Source organism: Cinclus cinclus, chromosome 5, assembly GCF_963662255.1.
Source record: "Cinclus cinclus chromosome 5, bCinCin1.1, whole genome shotgun sequence".
NCBI lineage: Eukaryota > Metazoa > Chordata > Aves > Passeriformes > Cinclidae > Cinclus > Cinclus cinclus.
In genome coordinates, this window is record NC_085050.1 from 60,266,325 (window position 1) to 60,287,424 (window position 21,100).

Here is a 21,100-nt window from a genome sequence, read left to right on the forward strand (position 1 = left end):
AGGGCATGATCATTTCACCTGCTGTCTGTATTCCTCATCTTACTCAGTCTTATTAAAGCAATCATTAAGCTATTTGTTGCTAGGCCTTACTTCTCTCCCCTCCCCTGTACCCTCATCTGGAGAAGAACAACTGCCCAGGTTGCAGTAGTTACCAAATAAAATAAAGGGTTATTTTGGTTTGAATTTGTAAGGGAAAGAGGCTCACAGTGTATGTTGCATGCATATATATGTAGCAGTTCATTGCCAGCAATGACATTTTAGACATTGTCACACTTCAGTAAGTGACAGAACAGCAAGAATAGTCAACTGGATAAAAGGGGAAGGACCTGCCAGTATTTTTGCCAACCCTCTGCCTAACTAGTATCAGAAAAATATCCTGGTCTCTTCAAACACAGAGGCACAGATGTATAGCTCAACCCAGAGATGCCAGTTTGTAGAGATCATTCTCCATTGTCCCTGTGGGACTACAATGGCTTTTTAACCACTCATCTCACACCTGGACACTGCTCTATGTTTTAAAGAGGACTTGAAATACTCTGAAATAAGGTGGTGCTGCCAGCTTTGCTGGTTTAATGATCAGTTCCTTGTGATCTGAACTCAGCTGTTGCCACCTTCAAGCTATCTACTTGATCAACTTGCCTACTTTTCCCTAAGCCAACTCAAACTTTGTTCACAGGACTCAGGTGGCTCCAGCTGACCAGAATGGAATTCTAACTCATTAAAACCCTTATCTTGCAGCAAAGTATTTCCCCACCTGTCAGGGAAGCAAACAGCTTGCTCTGGAGTGTCAGCTCTGAGTTTCTTACATCTATGCCCATATTACATACTGATCTCTATTGCACCTGCTCCACATTTTCTGTGCCTTTTCTGCCCTGGTGATGTGGAGATGTAGAAGCAATCTGCAAGAAGGATAGAGTTTCTGCACCAGAGAACCTGCAGTGGGGTTTATAATCCTGTGCACTTATCAGTGACATTTCAACTTATATAGTTTATACTCTGAATTAATTATCGAGCCACTACAGTGCATGCACAGTTGTCCCCAGTGCTATTTCAAATTCCCAGCTGTGGTCCGTAGGGTTTTTTTTCTTCTAGAAATCTACAAATGCTACACAAATGCTGCTGGGAAAACAATAGGCAGGGTGTAAATTGTCTTAGATCCCCTTCTCCTGACAGCTTCCTGCTAACGAAGACGTTTATGACAAGAAAAAGCAAACCTCTCTCCAGTTCCAGCAGTGCCACTTGGTCTGTCTGGGCCCCACGGTCAGAGCTGAGCCCGGCTGAGCTCAAGTGACTCCAGCAGGTCACAGCCCTGGCCAGAGAAGGCTGAGGCAATGCTGTCCTGGTGGGTGATGCAACCAAAGGCTCTGAGAGGGCTGTATTTCTTCTTGGAAACATCTGCCTGTCACTTGGCATTTGAATGAGCAGTTGGAAGCTGCTGGTAGGTGCTTGTGTCATGGTAATGACTGTGACAGGCTTTTTCCATCTCTGAGGAGGAGATGGTTGTGACATTTGCTTTGAATGCAACTTTGAAGTCACTGAGTTCCTGTGTTTGAGACTGGCAGTGAGGATGAATTCTGTGTAAAGCTGTATTTCAGATCAGCCCAGCAATTAACACTGTCCAGGCAGTGCCATCTGACTGGTGCTGCTGAACCTGTGAACAGCAGCATGCCCTGAGGCTGCTGCAGCCTTGGAAGTGAGCATGAGCAGTTCAATACTGCCCTACATCCTCTGCTGCTACACATGGCTTGGATCTGTTTGAGCCTCTTCTCCCCACAGCTTTGCATAGTGCTCCAGGGAACACCGAACACTGCTGTTCCAGGGTCTGCACTTGGCTGCTTTTCCCCATTTTCCAGGTGGGAGTCAGTGGAGAAATGGCCCTCAATGATTTTAGTAATAAGTTAGGAAGGAAAAACTGTTAAAGACTGGTTGGTTTCAGGAAAGGATTAGTCATCAATACAGCACAAAGGTATTCTCTTTTGTGTATGAAGGATGGGCAATTACAAGCTGGAACAGAATCAAGAATGCAAACTTGTCCTGCCTTCCTGTGAACCATGCTCTGCTTCCACTGAGAAAAGGAAACTACAAGACTTACGTTATATCTTGAAATTCAGTGATTTTTAAAGCGTCTTTCAAATGCAGAGGAGAGCAGGCTGATGAGAGCCCAGTACCACCAGTTTCTATACTTTCCAACCAATTCAACAGCTGAGAGCTGGGCTATCAGCAGCAGAACCTCAGTGTCAGCCCATCATCTTATGTCTCTTTCAAAAGACAGGCTGTAAAGCAGGGCAGGCTGATGGGAACAGTGCTAATAAGTGAAGCATCTGCAAGATTGCCCCCAGTTTTTGGGGGTGCCCGAGGCAGAGGTAACCAGGATGCCCCCTCTGGACAGATTTACACAATGGTCAGATCACAAGCAGGATTACAGATAAGGCATAGGGTGAGCCTGGTGACAGTGGCCAGGGTCATCAGAGAGCTCTGATCACCAGAGCAGTCTACGGTGGTGAGGGACAGGATCAGCTCTGCCACCGGCTGCCAGCACAGCTGCAGAAAAGCTCGAACAAGGAGCAGGGCTGACAGCCTGGACATGAATACAGCTCATGTGCCGGGGGACAGTCACACTTATCAGATGTTTGGTCCCCTGTGCCAGCTTTGGGGGATTTATAGGGTGTTGATGGCTCCTTCTGACAAGTCTGGCATATGGGATGAACCTTCCCTGCCTTTGTAGCAAAATTCTGCTTTTACTGCCAAAATGAATCCCATGTAAGCATGAGAGACAGGGTACACTGCTGTGGTGACATGGAGGGAGCTGATGTGGCATGGCTTTGCTTTGCTTCAGCATGGAAGAGGGGATGTGTGTTTGGGGAGGGTAACAGAGAAGAAAAAGTCCTATCATCCTGTACCTCTACAAAGGAGCTTCAGGGTGTCCCACATAAACCCCATGATTTGCTGTGGATCTCCCCTTCCCTTCCCCACCAGTTGCCTTTGTTTTCATTGAAGAAACTTGGAGATTTAACACACACAAACACACACACACACAGAAAAAAAAAGAGAGAGAGAGAAAAGAAAAAAAACAGAAAAAAAAAAAAGGATATGAAGAAAAAAAGCTAATATGATTAAAGCAGGATTTGGCCACTGGCAGAGAGCTGCCGTGGGTGGTGGGTATTAGCAGTAACAGCTGCTGCGCTTCCCATTAGAGGAGCAGGCGAGGAAGGTCCCTGAAAGGATGGGTCTCTGGCAGGCTGGCAGGGCAGTGGTGGCAGCGAGCCCGGCAGCGAACGTGTCCCAAGGTAAGCGCCGGAGGCACCGGCAGCCTGAGCCGGGCAGCGCCGGGGAGCAGCGCTGCTCCCTGCCGGGATGGGCATAGGAGGGCGGCGGGGCTGGGATGGGAAACGGCGCAGCCCGGGGAACACCCAAGGGCAAGAGGTGCTGCTTGGGACTACTTCCATGAGATCCTGCTAGAAATCCTATCCAGCAAGGGAGGTTTAGGTATGCCCAGAAGGGAGGCTGGCTCTCTGAAGAGGAGATATTGGGCCGCTGGTCCAGCAGGGCTGCGAGACTTAGCAAAGGCTCCTGTGATTCTCACGAGCACACAACTGCTTGGACTGGCAGGATGCTTGGCTGTGGAAGGTTAAACTGCATCCATCTGCTTGCTGCTTTAGGCTGGGCATGAAATGTTTTGTGTGCAGTGGTGCTTCATTAGTCGGCTGGCAAGTTTCAGAAGTGCTTGAGAGGGAGGTGTAAGCTAGATGTCCTCAGCCTCCCTTGCCTCTGATTTATTTATGTTTTCTCATTGACTAAGTGTAATGACATCTAAGGCAGGGAAGGCTGCATGTTGAAAAGATGGCAGAAAGCGCTACATTAAAATCGAAGCACCTGCTTTGTGATATCCATTACAATAAATGCCACACACTCATCCTTCAGCTTCACTTTGAAAAGTACATTTTGAAAGAACAGAATGGCACAATATTCTGGAAATGTGTTTTGTGCTGTCACTGCAGGGATGCAGCTCTGTGGTTGCAGGCAGGGACAGACTCTGCTCTGGGCATCACCTGTGATGGGGCCTGCAGCAGCTCTGCAGGTCCAAGGGGGAGATGTTTCCCCTATTGATCAGGCTGTACATTTGGGCTGAGAGTGGTGGAGGGTGCTGAGTGTGGCTGTACAGAGCCTGCTTCTCCTCCTAAAACCCATAACGCTTTTTTAGAGCAAATCTTTTCTGGCCGCTCCCTCCATGGGCAGCTTCACAATAAATAAATCTTCTTGTGGGGTGCTCTTCCCTCTCCCAGCCTGAACAGTTCACTTCAGAATGTAAATGTGGACTCCAAAAGTGGCTCCAGGTGTCACAGAGATCGCTTATTCCCTTTTGTTTAAAGACAGTGGGGAGGTCGGCTCTGGAGATCAGATAAATCAATGGCACCATTTGGGAAGCCACTGCTTTGAAGTGAACTCCACATTGTTTCCTGCTGTAGGATGGAGGATGGTGGGAGAGCCCACACTGCCATTGTTGGCTGGGCCTGCACGACCCTGTGCTTGGTCACCTACGTGGCTGCCTTCTCACAGGGTGCAAGCCTTTCTGCCTGCACTGACATGATGCCCAGGCACCTGAGGGTGCAGCTGCACAGCTCCAACAACAACTATGTCACTGTCCACACCAACGTGTCCTTCTACTTCCCGGGAGACAAGGTGCCAGGTAAGGAACAGCTTCTCATTCCTGCATCTGAAAAATACATGGTAACTTATCTCAACTGATGGAATTAATCTCTGAGTGGTCTGGGAAGAGGGATAACTGCTCTGAGTTACAACACCTCTCTTGTCATGAGGTCATATTTACAGAGGAATTCTGCTTGCAGCAGGGGTACTTTGGGTGGGATTCATTTATCTCAACTGTGTCTCAAGTATATCAGACCTTATTACATGCAATGGCACATGAGAGTCACCTCCAGTAGGTAAAGTCACCTTCCCAGTTCCTCTGCATCACTTGAAGGGGTCTGTATGACTCACCTGACTCTTGGGCATGGTTGGCATCATTCCCCACCCCTGGCATTGCTGCTCCTCAGGCAGATGCAGATGGAGCTGAGAGGCACTGTGGCCCAGCTTGGTCATTTGCCCATTCATCTGTGTGCAAAACAAATCCCCTCTGAGGGCAGAACATGAGCTTTCACATACATACAGAGCAGTGTCCAAACCTCCTTCCTTAAAAATGGCTGCATGCTACCTGATCCAATGTGGTTAACAGCTTATCATCAAGGAGGGATGGGGGAGGAAAGACTCAGGAAAATCCTGTGTGCAGTAACACACTGCAAAATCAAAGGTGTTTTCAGTAGCATTGCCCAAGGCTTTTTCTGGGAACTCCATTGCAGGGAATTCACTCCGCAACAGCAAGATAAATCCCTTTGTGTCCTCTTTTTTGTCTTCCAAAAGTGACAGTAAGAAGTACCCGGGATTACATGGGCTTTATGCTGCAAGCTCGCAAAGTGTCCAACAATGAAATTGCTGGCACGTTCATCTTCCTGCCTCCTGGTTCCAAGCTGCTGACTTGTTTTGAAGATGGTGACACTGTCACACACTCGGACAAGTCACTGAAGAGAAACCTGTCCTTCATATGGAAAGCACCAGACCAACCCATTGGAGACATCAAGTTTTTGTAAGGATGTGCTGGTTCCTAATGTGTCTTCTCAGTTATAGGCTGTCCAGCACAGTGGTTTATGTATCTTGAACCCAATACAGCTAAATGCTTACCAAATGCTGCAACAGTATCCCAGCTGGTACATGAATCACTATTAATATCTGCTGTGTCCTGCTGCTTTTTATGTACATGGTCACTGTTTTCTCAGAATAGATACACTGGAAGATGACAGCTTAAGCATTTTAGGAAACAGAAATATTAAGGCATAAAGAGAGAACTGTAACCATGTTGTCTGTCTTTGTAAATAATACAGCCCGCAGGACTTCCCTGCCTGTATGATAATCTTGTATATCACTTCTTAAAAAAAAGAAAAAAAAAAGTGGTTTTAAAAAAAGGTTAAATTTAAGCAGAATCAGTCACAAATTATTCACAATAGAAAGAAAGTGAGCACTGTGTCAAAACTTGACATCTTTGTTTTGCACCAAAGTCCCAACTGCCCAAGTAGCTTGGTTCTGATTTGGAATGAAATTAAACATCTTCTAACTGACTGCCTTAGAGGAAGCCCAGTAGCTTTTCATTTCAAAGGAGATTAAATAGTTATATTTCAACTTTAAAAAAACACTTAGAAACTGCTTGGCCAGATCCTTGTCTGCTTCCCAAAACTGTTGAGTGTTGTGGCTTGAGTATCTCATCATGATTCAAGAAAAATTCATTGAAACAGAAATATTGCTGCTTGGAATTTCCAATTTTTGGCCATTACTTTAGATCAGAAAATACTATTAAAGTTTAAAGAAATACTATTAAACTCACAAAAAACTCCAAATAAACTCAGGCAAATCCCAACAAGACCTAGTCCTAGCCACTGACTCTGACACTTCCTTCACACTCTTTTGACCCTCCAAGCTGATATCTGATAGACTCTCCCTTTTTACCCTATCACAGAATCTGGGAAAATGCCTTGTTAGGCTTAAAAATGCCTTGCGAGTGTCATCTGGCACAGGAAAAGCCAGGTTGGTTTCCCCTTAAATAATTCCCAGAAGCATCTGAGCAATCTGAGCTGAAATTCTCCCAAAATCTCCATCTTAAATAAGGCTCTCAGGGTGAAGTTAAAGGTTGGCCAACACAGTTTTGGCACCTGACAAAAAGCAGAGGATTAGGCAGGCTCAAATATCAGAGGGCTAAGAAGAGAGACTTTTACTTACCCTTACCTATTCTGTTATTTGTACAAGTTACATTGGCTTGTTTTAATTAATAAATACCACTGTTGTTTCCCTGCCTACAGAAGATTATAAGCAAAGCTAGTCCAAGTTCTACAAATGTACTTCTATCAACATGATGAATGTAATACAGCTTTAAATTTTTTTGTTGTTGTTGTTTTTTAAGTTCCCACACATTTTTTTGCTGAACTTAATTATTAATTGAGTGGTGATTCTTCACCCCGAATCTTTCTGATGGGACCCAGTACCTTTTATTTGTAATAGAAAACGTACAACAAGCTAATCCTTTAAAATACTTTAGCATTGGTTCTCTCTTCAGATTAAAGCAGTCTTTGTGATTAGCTAAACAGTCAGATGTTTTATTAATGCTATAGAGCCAGTAAATTCTTGCCTGATTGTGTTTTAACAGCATCTCCATAGTCCAGTCATACTTCGTTTACTGGGCAAAGATTGAATCTGCTGTTGTGGCTGAGGGAGGGCAAAACAAGACACTTGCTGACAAGAAGCCCAACACTGTGGCCCCCGCGCCCCTGCAGAGACCAGCTGCCTTTCACCCCACAGGTATGGTGAGCAAACTTTGTTGTTTCTTACCAACACCCCCTGCAGAGTACTTTTACAGCTTATTCTGGGCAAGTGTCCAATACAAGTGGCCCAAACAAGCCATTAAATAAGGGACCCATTTAACTGCTGTGTTTGTCGAGATCAGTGATGGCCATGGTGAGCTCTGTGAAGTGAAGGTGTGGGTCAGTATTTGAGGCGTGAGTCAGTATTTGAGGAGCTAGTTCCAAGGAGGGCACCAGAAAGTTAAATGGGGCTGCTAGATCTTATGATTTCAATGCAAATCTTAAAATACCTAAAACCTCATCTCTTGAAGAGAAGAAAGCGTAACTAGCAATGTTGATTAGAAAGAGGAACATATTTGTCTCTAAATGTGATTACTGCCCTCCAGCTATATATCTAGTTGTATTTATGCAGCCTTTGGTCAGTAAGATGCTCCAAAAATTTACTTATACCCAAATCAGATGTATTTCTCAGCATTTTTGGCATGGCACCAAGGCTGAATTTTAATCATTTTACTTGACCATTACATAGGCAGCGAGCTTTGCTGCTTTAATTTCCATGAGGGTTCCCTCTTAAAAATAAGTGACATGAAAATAAAAGAGTCACTCCTGGCAAAACTTGGCACCAAGTGGGATTTGAAAATAAACAAACCGAAGACAATAGACTTCTGCTCCTCTTTCCCTGATTTTTGTTTTGTCTCCCTGCTGGACAAGGTCCCATCTCTCCTGCAGCTGCCACTGGCTCCCTGCTGCCTGCCAGCCCCACTGGCATCGTGGCAACACCAGCACCAGAGCCAGGTTTTGCTGTGGGGTTGGACACTCATCCCATTGCTGAGCCAAAGCAGCCAGCCCGGACTTTGCGGGTTGTGTCCGGCAGGAGCTTCCAGTCCAGAGGCCACGGGCTGGAACTGTCCCTTCCCACCCAAGATGTTGGAACGGTGGATGCCTGGCAAGGTTCCCTCTCCCAGGACAATGCCTCCAGCTACAGCACCTTCAATGGGTAAATCCAAATGGTGGGAAAAGCTGTTTCTCCACTCCTTGTAGGGAAGGAAAATAGTACTAGTTTCCCTGCAGATGAACAAGGAAGATGTAGGAAGGTGTCTGCATGTAGGGGGGAGGTGAGAGGTTGTTGAGATTTTGAGAAATAATCCTTTGGATATTGCACATGACAGACAGTGACAGGGAGAAAATCCAAAATGCCTAAGAACCCAACGCTGTATTGCTCAGCACAGTGGGGGACTGGCCAGGTGGTAGAAAAATGTGATAAAACCTATTGACTTTTACAACATTTTTCTGAAAGTGCATACAACTATTCAGTGAAACAGTGAACTCAGCAGGCCTATTTCTCCATCTGCAGGGAAAAAGAAAAAAAAAAAAAGGATGCAAAGCAATTATGACATTTGGGCTTGAGGACGTCTGCTGAAGTCTTAGAAGGTTTGGGCTGCATGAGCTTTCATGCAACATTTCATACTGTGGGTGAAGATGATGGGGATAGGAATCAATGATCAGGCATAATTCAAAATACAGCTTGTATGATCTACATTGACTGCACGCATCCCAAAACTGCTCTAAGGAGCAGCACTTCTTGGTGGTGTGAGCCACAGGTGTCACTTGCTAACTTTGCCTTTCCTCTGTCCATATTTCAGAGCAGGAAACATTGCCAGTGCTGCCACCCTACACTTGTGTTTGATGTGCACAGGCAACAGGAGGGTAAGCACCACGGGTGGAAAGGACACCCTACAAGCCCATGTAGGTGTCATAAATGGCTATGTCATTGAGACTGTTAAAAGTTTTAAGTTTTTTTCCTTAACTGGAAATTAGGGTTTATATCTCTTTCTAGTTAGGGTGTTTTGTTTTTTTTTTCTTTTGAGCCCACTGCCTGGGTTTTTAAGAGGCTCACTGTAAAAGCAATTGCTTTACCTTACGTAGACATGACTACAGGCTGCTGGAAATGTGTGTGCTTAGAGATACAGAATACAGAGTTAATGGGGTAAGTCCACTATGCAGGTAATGGAGCAAAGAAAAATACAAGGAGAAGAAAGAACTAGGTGCCAGAGGAGGAAGAGAAATAATCTCACAGAAGATAAAAGAGAAAGGGGACATACAGCACAGAATGAGCCAGAAATATTTAGGAAGGAGCAGAAGACAGAGAAAAAAATAAAGGAGAGATGTGTACCATGAGCACCTGGCATAGGCATGGAGAGAAGTGGAGAACTGGCAGTAGATGGAAACCAAAGGGAAGGACAAGTTATTGCACACGGCAAGATCAGAAGAGCATAATGAAACAAAAACACAGAGAAATTAGGCAAGAATGGAGAGGAGTATGAAAAGAAAGGAGAAGTTCATTGAGATGAGGCAAGGACTTGCAAGGCAGTTCCATTTTCTATCCCAAAGTCCCAAATCCTGCAGTATATCCTTACAGTAGAGTGTTTGCATTTTGAGGGCAAGTTGCCCATACACATGCAATCCTAACTTTGCCAGCCTGCTACTTTACTGTTTGCAGTTCAGCCACTGAAATCCTTTTATTTACTACTGTATTTTAATAGCACCTTCAGAAACCATACCTTACACAAAGGATATCTGACCCTCCACTACTTTGCTTCACAGCTTGCCAGGGCTCCTACCTCAGCTTTGTGCTCCTGTCACACTGTCTTCCCAGGAAGCTTTAGAAATCACTAATGATGGTAGAGGGTGAGAGTTTCTCTGGTGTAATTAATGGATGTGTGAAAAAGCCTGCTGGGCTGGACAGGCTGGAGAGGTGCCAGCTACTGAGGGCCAGATCCAAATCTCAGAGGAGCTAAATTAAAAACTCCAGTACATTTTGCAGGTTTTGGATGGGGGCTCAGGTGCATAGTGGGAATGGAAAAATTCATTGGGGGCCTCCTAAATTGCATGCTTCTTCCCCAGTTAGTCTTGGATGATACCTGCAGCAAAGCCTGGGCTGCAGAATTGGTATGGAGCAGCTGGCATTTTGTGACAGTTAAAATAAGGTGCATGGAACCAGACAGTCCCCAGAAAGAGGCCCAGGCAGGAACTGTCATTCCCACTAAAATGGGTGGTTAAGCAGCACAGAGGGGCAGAAGATTTCAAACTGGCTGTGTAAACTGAGAAAGCAAGACAGGCTTTGGGAAGAGTTTATAGGTTGTATGAATGCCCCAAAACTGCTGATGGCCATCCCAAGTCTCCCATGTCCATACACTCTGTAGCTTCAGAAGGGCAATACTGAATCCCAGTGGGTCTGTGTGAGCCTACACATGCAGCTTGGCTGGGAAGATCACACCTGCCCTTTCAGCATGACCCTGGTCACACTCAAGGTGGGAATTGTTTATTAAGTGATATTATTTTGTGATATCGATGCCTGTGAAAAATACCACCACAACAGGAACTGCAGATGTTTAGTTGGACAAAGCAGTTACCTTCCTCTCCACCCGTGCCCTTCACCTTTGCCCTGGGACCGACTCAAGTGCCTCGTTCTTCCCATGGCAATTCTGGTATGGATGGAGCAGGGTTGTATCAGCTTCATTTTCTAAAAGCCACTGAGTAAACAGGGAATAGAGATGAGTTAATCTAAAGCCAGAGAGACACGTGAGCATCATAAACAGAGTTAAAGTGCTCAATGAGGTAGGCAGTAAGAACTTAATCAGCCCCCTTTTCTCTTCCCTGACTGCACATTTTGGCGTGTTTTTGCTTTCAAAGGGCAGTACTGAGAGCGGGACCATCTTGAAAGCCTCCTTACGTGTGACAGCGTCTCCCTCTGCCCTGCACATACGCACTCACCTGGGTGACATTGCTGCAACCACAGCCTGGCTTGGTGATGCCAGCGCTGCTGGCAATTTGTCTTCAGCTTCGAGGCAAATGGCAGGAAGAGAGTTGGCACGGCAGCCAGAGGAGGCAGGCACCAGGGGTGAGGAGGACAAGGATGAGCAGGAGGCAGCTGGGAATACCCTGCCATGGGTGACCAGAGCAGCTCCCGAATCTGCTGTTCCTGGGAAAGGGGAAGGCCCTGGCAGAGGACCCCGACTGCTTGCAGCCCAGCTCAGCATCCTCCTGGTGTGCACGGCCACGCTGGGCCTGGCGCTGGCAGCTGCCATGCGCTGTGTCTGTGCCCAGCACTGCCACAAGCGAGCCGAGGTGTCCTTCAGCGAGCCCGAGCCCGACGTCATCACCGTCACGGAAAACGGGGAGGTGATGCACTTCCAAAAGATCCGGGAGAACAGCTTCGTGCTGGTGCAAGCTCAGTACAACTGGGTCAGCCCTTCGAGCAGTGGGAAGAAGACAATGGTGGTTTAGTCCCTCTTTGTGCTGCCATATAGGCAAACAAATGCAAAGCAGCCAGTTCATAGAGAGGTGTTAGGCAAAAGTATCTAAGATACAGCTGCTGAGAAAATAGAAGCTGATAGATTGCTCAGTGTGTTACACTTGCTGCAGTTAATATTGAATATCTGCTCATTAGCTGTCACTGTGGCTATGATATACCCTTCCTCTGTTGCCTTAAGGGTGTAGCCTAAAATAGAAATTCTTCCTCTGCACTGTGCTATTGACTCCTGTTTAATCTCAGAAAAAAAAAACGTTTCTAGTGTTATATTTCTTTCGAGGAACTACAAATCCAACCATTCTCATTTAAGAGCTTACAGGTTTGACTCTGCACACTTGGTATCCCTTGGACGACAAATATTTGCCACAAGATTTCAAGTTTCAATTTGAAAATAAAAAGCACTAACTCATTAGTGGAGAACATTGATCCCAAGAACACTGAATTGATCCATGGAGTGAAAAACAGGACGGCAGACACCAGCTTTTGGGGGAGAAACATGCCTCCTCATCAGGTGCAAATGGAAGAAAATCTCTCCTGTCCATTTGCACTTGATGAAGTAGCTTGTTGAAGCCTAACAGCCAACATTTATTTAGTCTTTTACTTTGAGTCAGCTGACAATCTGCAGAAACACAAACTGAGAAGTACCCTTCCCAGGTCACTTTGGAGATGCCCTGCCAAGGCTGCATGGGAAGTTAACAGCATCCTTGTGTTCTGAGTTTGCACAAACTTCTCTCTGGCCACGTGGTTTTCTGTAGGAGACCCCTAAATCAACCCTTGGAAAACAGCATGCTCCTGAACACCTCCTAAGAAGGACAGGTGACAACAACAAGTGTAAAGTTTTATTTTACTGCAGCTTTAAAAGAGCCAGAAATAGACCTGATAATGATCCTCCTGAGATGTACATTTTAGAGCCTTTCAGAGAGCAGGAATTGACCCTTCTGGTGTCCTTTTCTAGGATAGATCAGTTCAGAGCTAATCATTCCCAAGCCACGTAGTGGGGGACAAACTTACATTTTGGTGCTGCAGCCTAATTCACAGCCCACAGCAATCTCCCTGAACCAAGCAGATAATGACAGGGCTCTGATGGTTCACCCAGCCTTCCTGGTGACAACTTCCCCTTTGTCAAGAGGACCCTGTGGCCATCTCCAACTAGTTACCCATATCCATGCTGGATAGTCACATCCTCCCTTACCTCACCACTGACTTCAGAGGAGACAGGTGGGACATGAGTTCTCCTGCTCCAGCATGATGCACAGAGTGCAGCTTTTGCTAACAGTGCCTTCCATTAGCATTCAGAAAGAACTGGTTTCTGACCATACTGCTTCACTGTGATCAGTGACGTTTGTGCTGCACACATGGACAAATTTTTATCAACTTCACTAATAGGCCTAGTGAGCCCTGGGTAAAATAAATGAGTAAGAAAAGAAGTGTACTCACAAATGCAGCTTGCAGAGATGAGCTCGATGCTCTTAACCACTGCACTTCGAAGAGAAGGGCAACTGCACCGTAGCCCTTTGCTGCAGAAAAAACAAGGGTAGTGCTGTAATTGAAAAGACAAAGTTTGGTTTAGGACTCAGAAGGATGCCAGGTAAATGGTTTTATATTTACTAACTGAGCTTATGCCATACCTACTAGTAAGTCTCCAGGTTTTTAAGCACACATCTAGACACTTATAATGGCATTCCTCTCCCGTGTCATGTGCCTTAGAAAGAAATCATGTTCCTGTAAGCCTGTGTAGTTGAACTGTGTAGTGACTCAGACTGCATTCAAGTCATTGTTAATGCAGCCAAAAAAAACCCCCTAATTAACTGAGAAAATAGGTCAACAAACTCTTAAATATTTAAAGAACTATCACATAGTATTTAAAAAAGTTTCTTATGATGGCATAGCTGTTTATGAATAAATTATAAATGCCTATGGCCTCTTTCACTGTCTCTCTAGGATTAATGTTACCAGACTTCTCTGGCTATAAAACCTGAACCTTCCTCTCCTCAGCTCTTTGCCCACAATCCAGCACTGCTTCTTTCTGGGCTGACTAGAGCAAGGAAAGGCCTATTGGAGGTGTTTGACTGGGAGAGTGGCACTTCAACACCATTCTGCCTTCTGCCAAACTCTGCCTTCTGCTAAATTGGTGTGCTCCAGTATTATTAGTAGTGAGACCAGTAATGGTGAGCTCTGAGGGATACAGCTCCTCTGAATTAGTAATGAGTTTTGCTACTTTGCAGCTCTCTTGGCTGAGACCTAAAGTGCCTGTGTTTTTTCTTGACTTCCGAATGATGTTCTGTTTGTTGTAGTTGCCATGACAGGAGGAATGGAGGTCTTATCTCTTCTTAAGGCTGTTAAAAACACGAGCACTGGTTAATATGTTAAAAGCCAAACCATTCAAACATCCCCATTCATAACTGACTTGCCTTATATGGAAATTAGTCTGTGCTCATGCTTATAACAAATTTCTGAGAAAAAAAAAATCAGAATTAGGAAAACAAAGGCACAAACCATTCTAATATTTACTGGAGAGACAAGTGACAGACTTGCCTTGTTTCCCTCTCTAGGCGCATGCCTGGGCTGGTCACGGAAATTCTGCTGGGCTGGGGATCTCAGTTCCTCCAGGGCAGCTCAGCCTGCAGTCACCTGTGGCCCACGTCAGGCTCTCATCCCTCAGCAAAATGACATGGTTTGGGGTCAGAAGTACTGAAAGCAGCTAACGCACACCTATCCTGAGCCTATCTCCCCACCAGCCAAAAAGGCATCAAACACAGTTGTGGCAGTAAAAATATCTATGGCTATTGCAATGCTTGAGCTATCTTAACTCAAGAAAAAATAAATTTAGAAATAAGAAAATGTGGAGAGGTTGCACTAAGCAAGATAGTTGATCCAAAGCTTGGACATCACAGACATTTCCTGCATTGGTTGAATTGTCACTAGTTAGCACAAAATACCAGACATGCACCAATTTGGCCAGCTCCAACAGGGTGACAACTCCCAGGAGCAGCCCCAGGGCCTTGTGGGCGCTGTAATCATGGTCAGCAGGGATGTACAAGCTCAGGCTCTCCCAGATCACTGCAAGGATGTGGCCCCAGGCATTTCAGAGATCTGACTGGCTGGCTTGGCCAGCCCTTCTGGCACAGTTTCTGCAGCTACTCAGGACCACAAAGCCAAGGAAGGCAAAACAGCAAGGTCAGAAACCCACAGAGTAGAACATTCAGCAGATGCATGTGTTATTTATTCACTCAGATTTTAATAATAATGACAAATGCCTATAAAAAAGAAAATGAGACAATGCTTTAACAATTCCTGCAACATTCAGGTCAAAAAAGACAGCTGCTTAGCAGCAAAAATAAATGACAAAGTAGCAGCCTGACCTCCAAAGCTGGTGAACAGCAGAACAGACCCCTCACTCCTCCTGGCAAGCTGGACCCTTTCACTGCCCCTGCCAGGCCCTTAAGGCTCAGTGTGTCTGGACAGCTGTACAGGGCTCCCTTCCTTTGCCTTCCCTTCTCTCTCCTGCCAGCTCGTCCAAGGCTAGGAGAGGGCAGAGAAGGACTTGGGGAGTTGCAACTTCCCCTGGACCAGGAGCTGCTCAGAGATCTCTCCCAGCCCCTTCCAGCCACTGAACTGCTTCCCCTTCACAGGTAATGTCTTGGCAGCCCTCTTTCCTCATTAGTGTGTATGTGACTCTCTCAATAAAACATTTCACTACATGATGTATGAAGGATCGTGTCTCAAACCACATTTTACTGTATATTTAAGTGCATGTTTTGCTGATTTACTACTGTTCTAGAGAACGTCTCCCTTCCCAAGCAGGGCAGGCCCGTAACGGATACATCAGCTCTGACTAATGATTATTAGTACATCCCAAGGTTATGTCCCACAATCAAATAATGTGTAGGAGGGAAAAGAGACTCCAGCTTACTCGGCTGAGGACAAAGATCACGGATAGTCTCTTTCAATCTTCAGATTGCAATATCCATTACAGATTGCCACCTTCTAATGTCAAAGTATAATTTGTTGTTGAGAAAATGTGTCGCTGTTCCAAAGGTGGGTCAAAGATCAGCCTGGCTGTATATCAGCGCATGTTGATGTACATTAAGAACTGACGGCCAGGTACCAAGGACATCGGGCAGCTGCTGCAGAGGAAAGGCAGCAGACGTGACTTGCTGATCCTTCCTGTGCAAACACAGGGCCCGGAGCGGGAAAATACTTAACCCAGTCGAAGTGAGGCGTCAACTGCAATTGCCAGTGTCTAAGGCAGCACCAACGCGATGTGTCAGAGGCAGCGGCTGCCTGCCGGTCTGTGCCCGCGCCGCTCGGGGCAGGAATCGTGCGGTACCTGCTCTCCCGTGCGGGCCCACGCCGCGGGATCCATCCCAATCCCGACTATTCCCGCAGGGTAGCGCCGGCCGCCCCGCGCTCCCGCCGGCCGCCGCCAGGGGGCAGCGTTGTCCCGGCGATGGCGGCCCCGCGCTCCGGGCCGGTCCCGGCGCGCCGGGAGCGCTCGGGCGGATGCAGGGATTGTCATCCTTCCCCGCGCTTATCGGTGACATTCCAACTTACACGGTCCACACTCTGTCTTAATTATCGAGCCACTACAGAGCATGCACAGTTGTCCCCAGTGCTATTTCAAATTCCCAGCTGTGGTCCGTAGGGTTTTTTTCTTCTAGAAATCTACAAATGCTACACAAATGCTGCTGGGAAAACAATAGGCAGGGTGTAAATTGTCTTAGATCCCCTTCTCCTGACAGCTTCCTGCTAACGAAGACGTTTATGACAAGAAAAAGCAAACCTCTCTCCAGTTCCAGCAGTGCCACTTGGTCTGTCTGGGCCCCACGGTCAGAGCTGAGCCCGGCTGAGCTCAAGTGACTCCAGCAGGTCACAGCCCTGGCCAGAGAAGGCTGAGGCAATGCTGTCCTGGTGGGTGATGCAACCAAAGGCTCTGAGAGGGCTGTATTTCTTCTTGGAAACATCTGCCTGTCACTTGGCATTTGAATGAGCAGTTGGAAGCTGCTGGTAGGTGCTTGTGTCATGGTAATGACTGTGACAGGCTTTTTCCATCTCTGAGGAGGAGATGGTTGTGACATTTGCTTTGAATGCAACTTTGAAGTCACCGAGTTCCTCTGGTTGAGAATTTATTCCTAATATCTATTCAAAATCTACCTTTGCTTTAAAGCCATTCCTCCTTGTCCTATTACTATTTGCCCTTGTAAAAGAGGTCCATCTCCAGTTTTATTTTAGCCCCACTGTTTGCAGTGGGTCCCATAACTTCCTGCTAACAGCTTGTAGGAAAACACCCTGTGTGGCATCATGGTTTCTTTGGGAGGTTCACTGCCACCCTGCTCTCTGCAGCTCCTTGCCAGCAGCTCCTTCCCAAAAAACACCCACTAGAGCCCGTGGCTCTTGCAGACAGCATGCACTTGTCCAATCTGGTTGCAGCCATGGCAGGCGAGCAGTGTAGCAAAAGTCACATACCCCAGAGGTACCCAAGCAGTGTCATCCTTCCCGTGCAAAGCATGGGAAACATGGATACAGCACAGTCCATGCTGGCCACATCAGCCACAGCAACACCCTCTGGGGAGGCTCCCTGTCCTTGATGTCTACAAGGGCCAGTGCTATTCTGGGCCCACACTGACAAGGGCAATTGAGGTACCTGGAATACAAGGCCAAGGATGCAACTTGTCTATGAGGCTGGCTCCTTGATCCTCCCTTCTGCCTATGTCATGCTTACACATTCCCCTCATCTTCCTCAACTCTTCTCTTGTCTCTGCCCTTCTCCCTGATATCTTTTCCCCCTGAATCCAAGGTTTGTCCCACCTATGAACAGACTTGGTGTTGCAGGTGCTGTTAACTAGCTCACCTTGGCCTTCCATGGCAATACAGATGCAGTTTCCTGGGTCCTTCTGCTCCTACCAGGTTCTTCTCCCCAGAATGACCCCAACTCTTCTTTTAAACGAAGTGTGGCCACCTCACACATCAGTGTTCCTTTGCTACCTGTGAAATCTTGTTTTCCTTAGGGCACTGTAGCTCCTGTCAGCTTCTCCCTGTCTTTGTGACAGTCAGCAATTTTGCTTGTCATGCTTAGGAGCTTCCCAGGTCCTGCTCCGTTAGCTAAGGCTTTTGCCAGGCCCCAGTCACCAGCTTGTGTGCCTCAGTGTGCTCCCCCTGCAAGGTGCCTGCATGTAGCATTGTCTTCTCCTGTCCTCTTCCTAGCCTTGATGTGCCAGTCTTCTCCATCCCGTAGTGTCTCTGAACACTCTCCTCTCTGACCAGGCATAATTCCAGCCTTTTGGAGTGACTCCCTTTGTGCCCAAGTGGTCTGGTACAGCCTCATTTTGCAGGTCCTGGGCAAGGAAGTACTTGTCTTGCCCAGGAGACCAAATTGGACTGAAAACATAGTTAATGGCAAACACAGGCAACTTTATTTCAGCAACTAACTCAATGCTAGCATTTGCATACATGCAGAGAAGCACTGTGGGCAAGACAGAGCAGGCCTTCGGCACTGAGGTGGCCTTTGGACCAGCAGGTGTTGCCTCAGCAGGAAATGGTTGCAGCCCCATGCAACCTGCACTGGATCCTGTCCATTCTCCTGCTCAAACTGTAATTCCCGGTAGGTTCTTCAGGAGCTCCTGGACCTTAGTGAAGAATTCTATCAGCTTCTTGAGTGGAAATGGGCAGTTGTTAGTCTCTTCCACTGGCGTTGGTATCGAACTTGGCTTTTGAGTGGGGAGTGCTGTCGGCAATGGCTGGTGAGTGGGGAGGGCTGTCGGCAATGGCTTAAGAGTGGGGAATGCTGTCGGCAATGGCTTAAGAGTGGGGGGTGGTCTTGGCCATGGCTTAAGAGTGGGGAGTATTGTTGACCATGGCTTAAGAGTGGGAGGTGGTCTTGGCCATGGATTAAGAGTGGGGAGTATTGTTGACCATGGCTTAAGAGTGGGAGGTGGTCTTGGCCACGGCTTAAGAGTGGGGAGTATTGTTGACCATGGCTTAAGAGTGGGCCATGGGGCGTTTGGATGATTACTCCAGCGTTGTGAGTCAGTTGTATAAGGACTCCATGCCCGAGAAGCCTCTACTTGTGGAAGCAGTTCCATCTGGACCAGAATCCACTCATAGAAGTGCTGAACAGAAGTGTATATTCCAGGACGTTTTTCTCTGGCACAGCCTCTTCCCCAGCTAGTCACACCGACGACCCAGAAGAAGTCAGCATCGTTTTCCTGGCACATGAGTGGACCCCCGCTGTCACCCTGCAGCAGAGCAGAGAGGATTAAGGTGGTGTTGGATGGCACCTGTCAGCACTGGGGCTGTCTCCTTCTCTCTCACAGCCCCTGCCAGAGCTGTATTCCCAGCAGAGCAAGGCTCTGCTCAGGTGCTGGAGCCTCCAGAAGCTTAGGTGGGAGTGGGTTGGGGGCTTATGAAGTCAGGCTGTCTCTCAGCTCTGGACAGTGACCCTGGATGTGCAGAGGACAGATGTTCCAGCATTGGCATCTGGACCTCTGGGCTGCCAAGAGCACTAGTAGGGCTTTCTGGGCAGAGTGCCAAGGGAGGCCCTGGGCTATGCTTTGCAGATGAGGAATAGGTGGGAAGCCCCAGAAAAGGTGGGGAGTCACGGCTGAGAGATTGACTTGGTAGGGAAAGCAAGGGCTGGGCCATGTTGGGGTGGTGCTGCCTGCACTGCTGGGGGCTGAGTGACTCGTCACACACTCCTACCTGGCAGGTGTCAATGCCACCCTCTGGGTAGCCAGCACACAAGTTGTGGCTGTGGATGTCCCCCCCGTACCACTCGCTGCTGTTGCAGATCTGGACATTGATAAGGTGGACCTTGGCCTCCTGCAGAACATCACTTGATGTTTGAGCTGTGAGCACAGAAAGGAATGAGGACCATGCAGCTCACTGCCACTTTCCCCATCTGGCAGTGATCCCCTTCCCTAGGGCTTGGCTTTGCCTCTACAGAAGTGCTGGAGCTCCCTGTCCCTGCTGTCCGCCTTTAGAGGGTGGGCAGCCTGACTCTGGCTTTGGCCTCTGCTGTCAGGAAACCCAACTCATCTTCCCAGTGTATCAAGCTTGCCCTCCATTTTTGCAAACTCACATCTCGCCGTGGTGGCACCCCAGCCAGCGACGTAGCAGGTGTCCAGCTGTGCCATGCTCAGTGTGCCATTGGGCACACAGACCGGCTGGATGTAGGGGCTGCACTGGACAGGCTCGTTCAGTTCCAGCAGCGCAATGTCATTGCTCTGGTCGGCAGAACTGTATTCCTGGTGAACCAGCAGCCGCTTAATCAGGCGCACCTCGGCCTCAGGGCCTGGCTCGGTCAGCTGGGTTGCCCCGATCAGCAGGCGCATGGTGCTGATATTCCTGAAGGCAGGTGGAGAGAAGGGTGAGAGGGAGCAGAGCCTGGAGCTGTGGCAGCCCAGCAGTGACCAGTCTTCTGCTTCTCAAGGCAGAGGAAAGCAGCATTATGGAGGCAGTAACTGCTGTAGCGTGCCTTAGGCTCTGGGAATGTCAGCTGGAACCTGCTAGGAAGCAGTGCCATGTGCCCAGCCTTCTCCTGAGCAATTTCTCACTTGGGCTCTGCATTGCCCAGGCACTGAGCACACTGCAAGGAAATGGGATGGGAGAAGCACAGGGCACCTGCTGATGTTGTGGGGATATCCCTGTTTCCTGCTCCTCCTTACCTGGACTCGGCAAAGCAGTGGGCTGCTGTAAGGACCCACTGTACGCTGATGAGGGACCCTCCACACAGATGCCCTGTGCCTGAAACTGAGGGATCTTGGATGCTGACAAGCCAGGGCCAGGCCCCTGCCTCAGCACTTCTGCCACCCACGACGCGCGTCATGCCTCGCTCATCGTCGGAAGTCAAGGGCCGGAGCCCACAGCTCCCTCTGCAAGTAGAAAGTAATTTCCATCCTGCTCCATGGGTTGTTGCTGCTGCTCCAGCAACAGCTCCCCACAAGGTGTGCAGGGACAGCAGGCCAGGGAAGGCCACAGGTTGTATGCCTGTCCACAAGGAACAGAGGCTTCCCCATGCTGTGGCCTGGCCACGGGGGACAAGCGGGTCTTCTCCAGGGAGCCCCCGAGGTGCTGCCCAAGCTCCCTCCCAGAGCCTGGGGCCACTCACTCGCAGGTGTTCCACATGGCCTGCACAGGCCTGCCCGTGGCCAGCAGAACGAGGAGGAAGAGCAGCAGCATTGCTGCCCGTGGCTCGTGTCAGCTGCGGGAGTGAAGCCTCCGTGCGCCAGCTCAGCCACAGCCACAGCGCCCGCAGTGCCCTCAGCCCCGGGCTGATGTCACAGAGCAGCCGGTTCCATGTTCTGCGGCCTCTAGCATGGGGAGCAACATGGAACTCTAGAATGGTTTGGGTCAGAGCGGACCTTAACGACAACCCAGTCCCAACTCC

At 48.1% G+C, this 21,100-nt stretch overlaps 2 protein-coding genes across 2 annotated transcripts; one reads left to right on the forward strand and one right to left on the reverse strand.

Annotated features, from left to right (window-relative positions):
• The first annotated feature begins 4,467 nt into the window (after positions 1 to 4,467).
• REELD1 (reeler domain containing 1) lies at positions 4,468 to 11,690 on the forward strand. The gene is made up of 6 exons (XM_062493660.1): positions 4,468 to 4,687; positions 5,419 to 5,641; positions 7,250 to 7,401; positions 8,115 to 8,400; positions 9,330 to 9,390; positions 11,097 to 11,690. Exons 1-6 carry the CDS (start codon positions 4,468 to 4,470, stop codon positions 11,688 to 11,690), a joined length of 1,536 nt encoding a protein of 511 aa, XP_062349644.1.
• A 6,609-nt stretch (positions 11,691 to 18,299) lies between these two features.
• Positions 18,300 to 20,892, reverse strand: LOC134044437 (acrosin-like). The gene is made up of 5 exons (XM_062493661.1): positions 20,822 to 20,892; positions 20,379 to 20,585; positions 19,793 to 20,058; positions 19,414 to 19,559; positions 18,300 to 18,950 (listed from the first exon to the last, which is right to left on the reverse strand). Exons 1-5 carry the CDS (start codon positions 20,890 to 20,892, stop codon positions 18,300 to 18,302), a joined length of 1,341 nt encoding a protein of 446 aa, XP_062349645.1.
• Between the last annotated feature and the right edge of the window lie 208 nt (positions 20,893 to 21,100).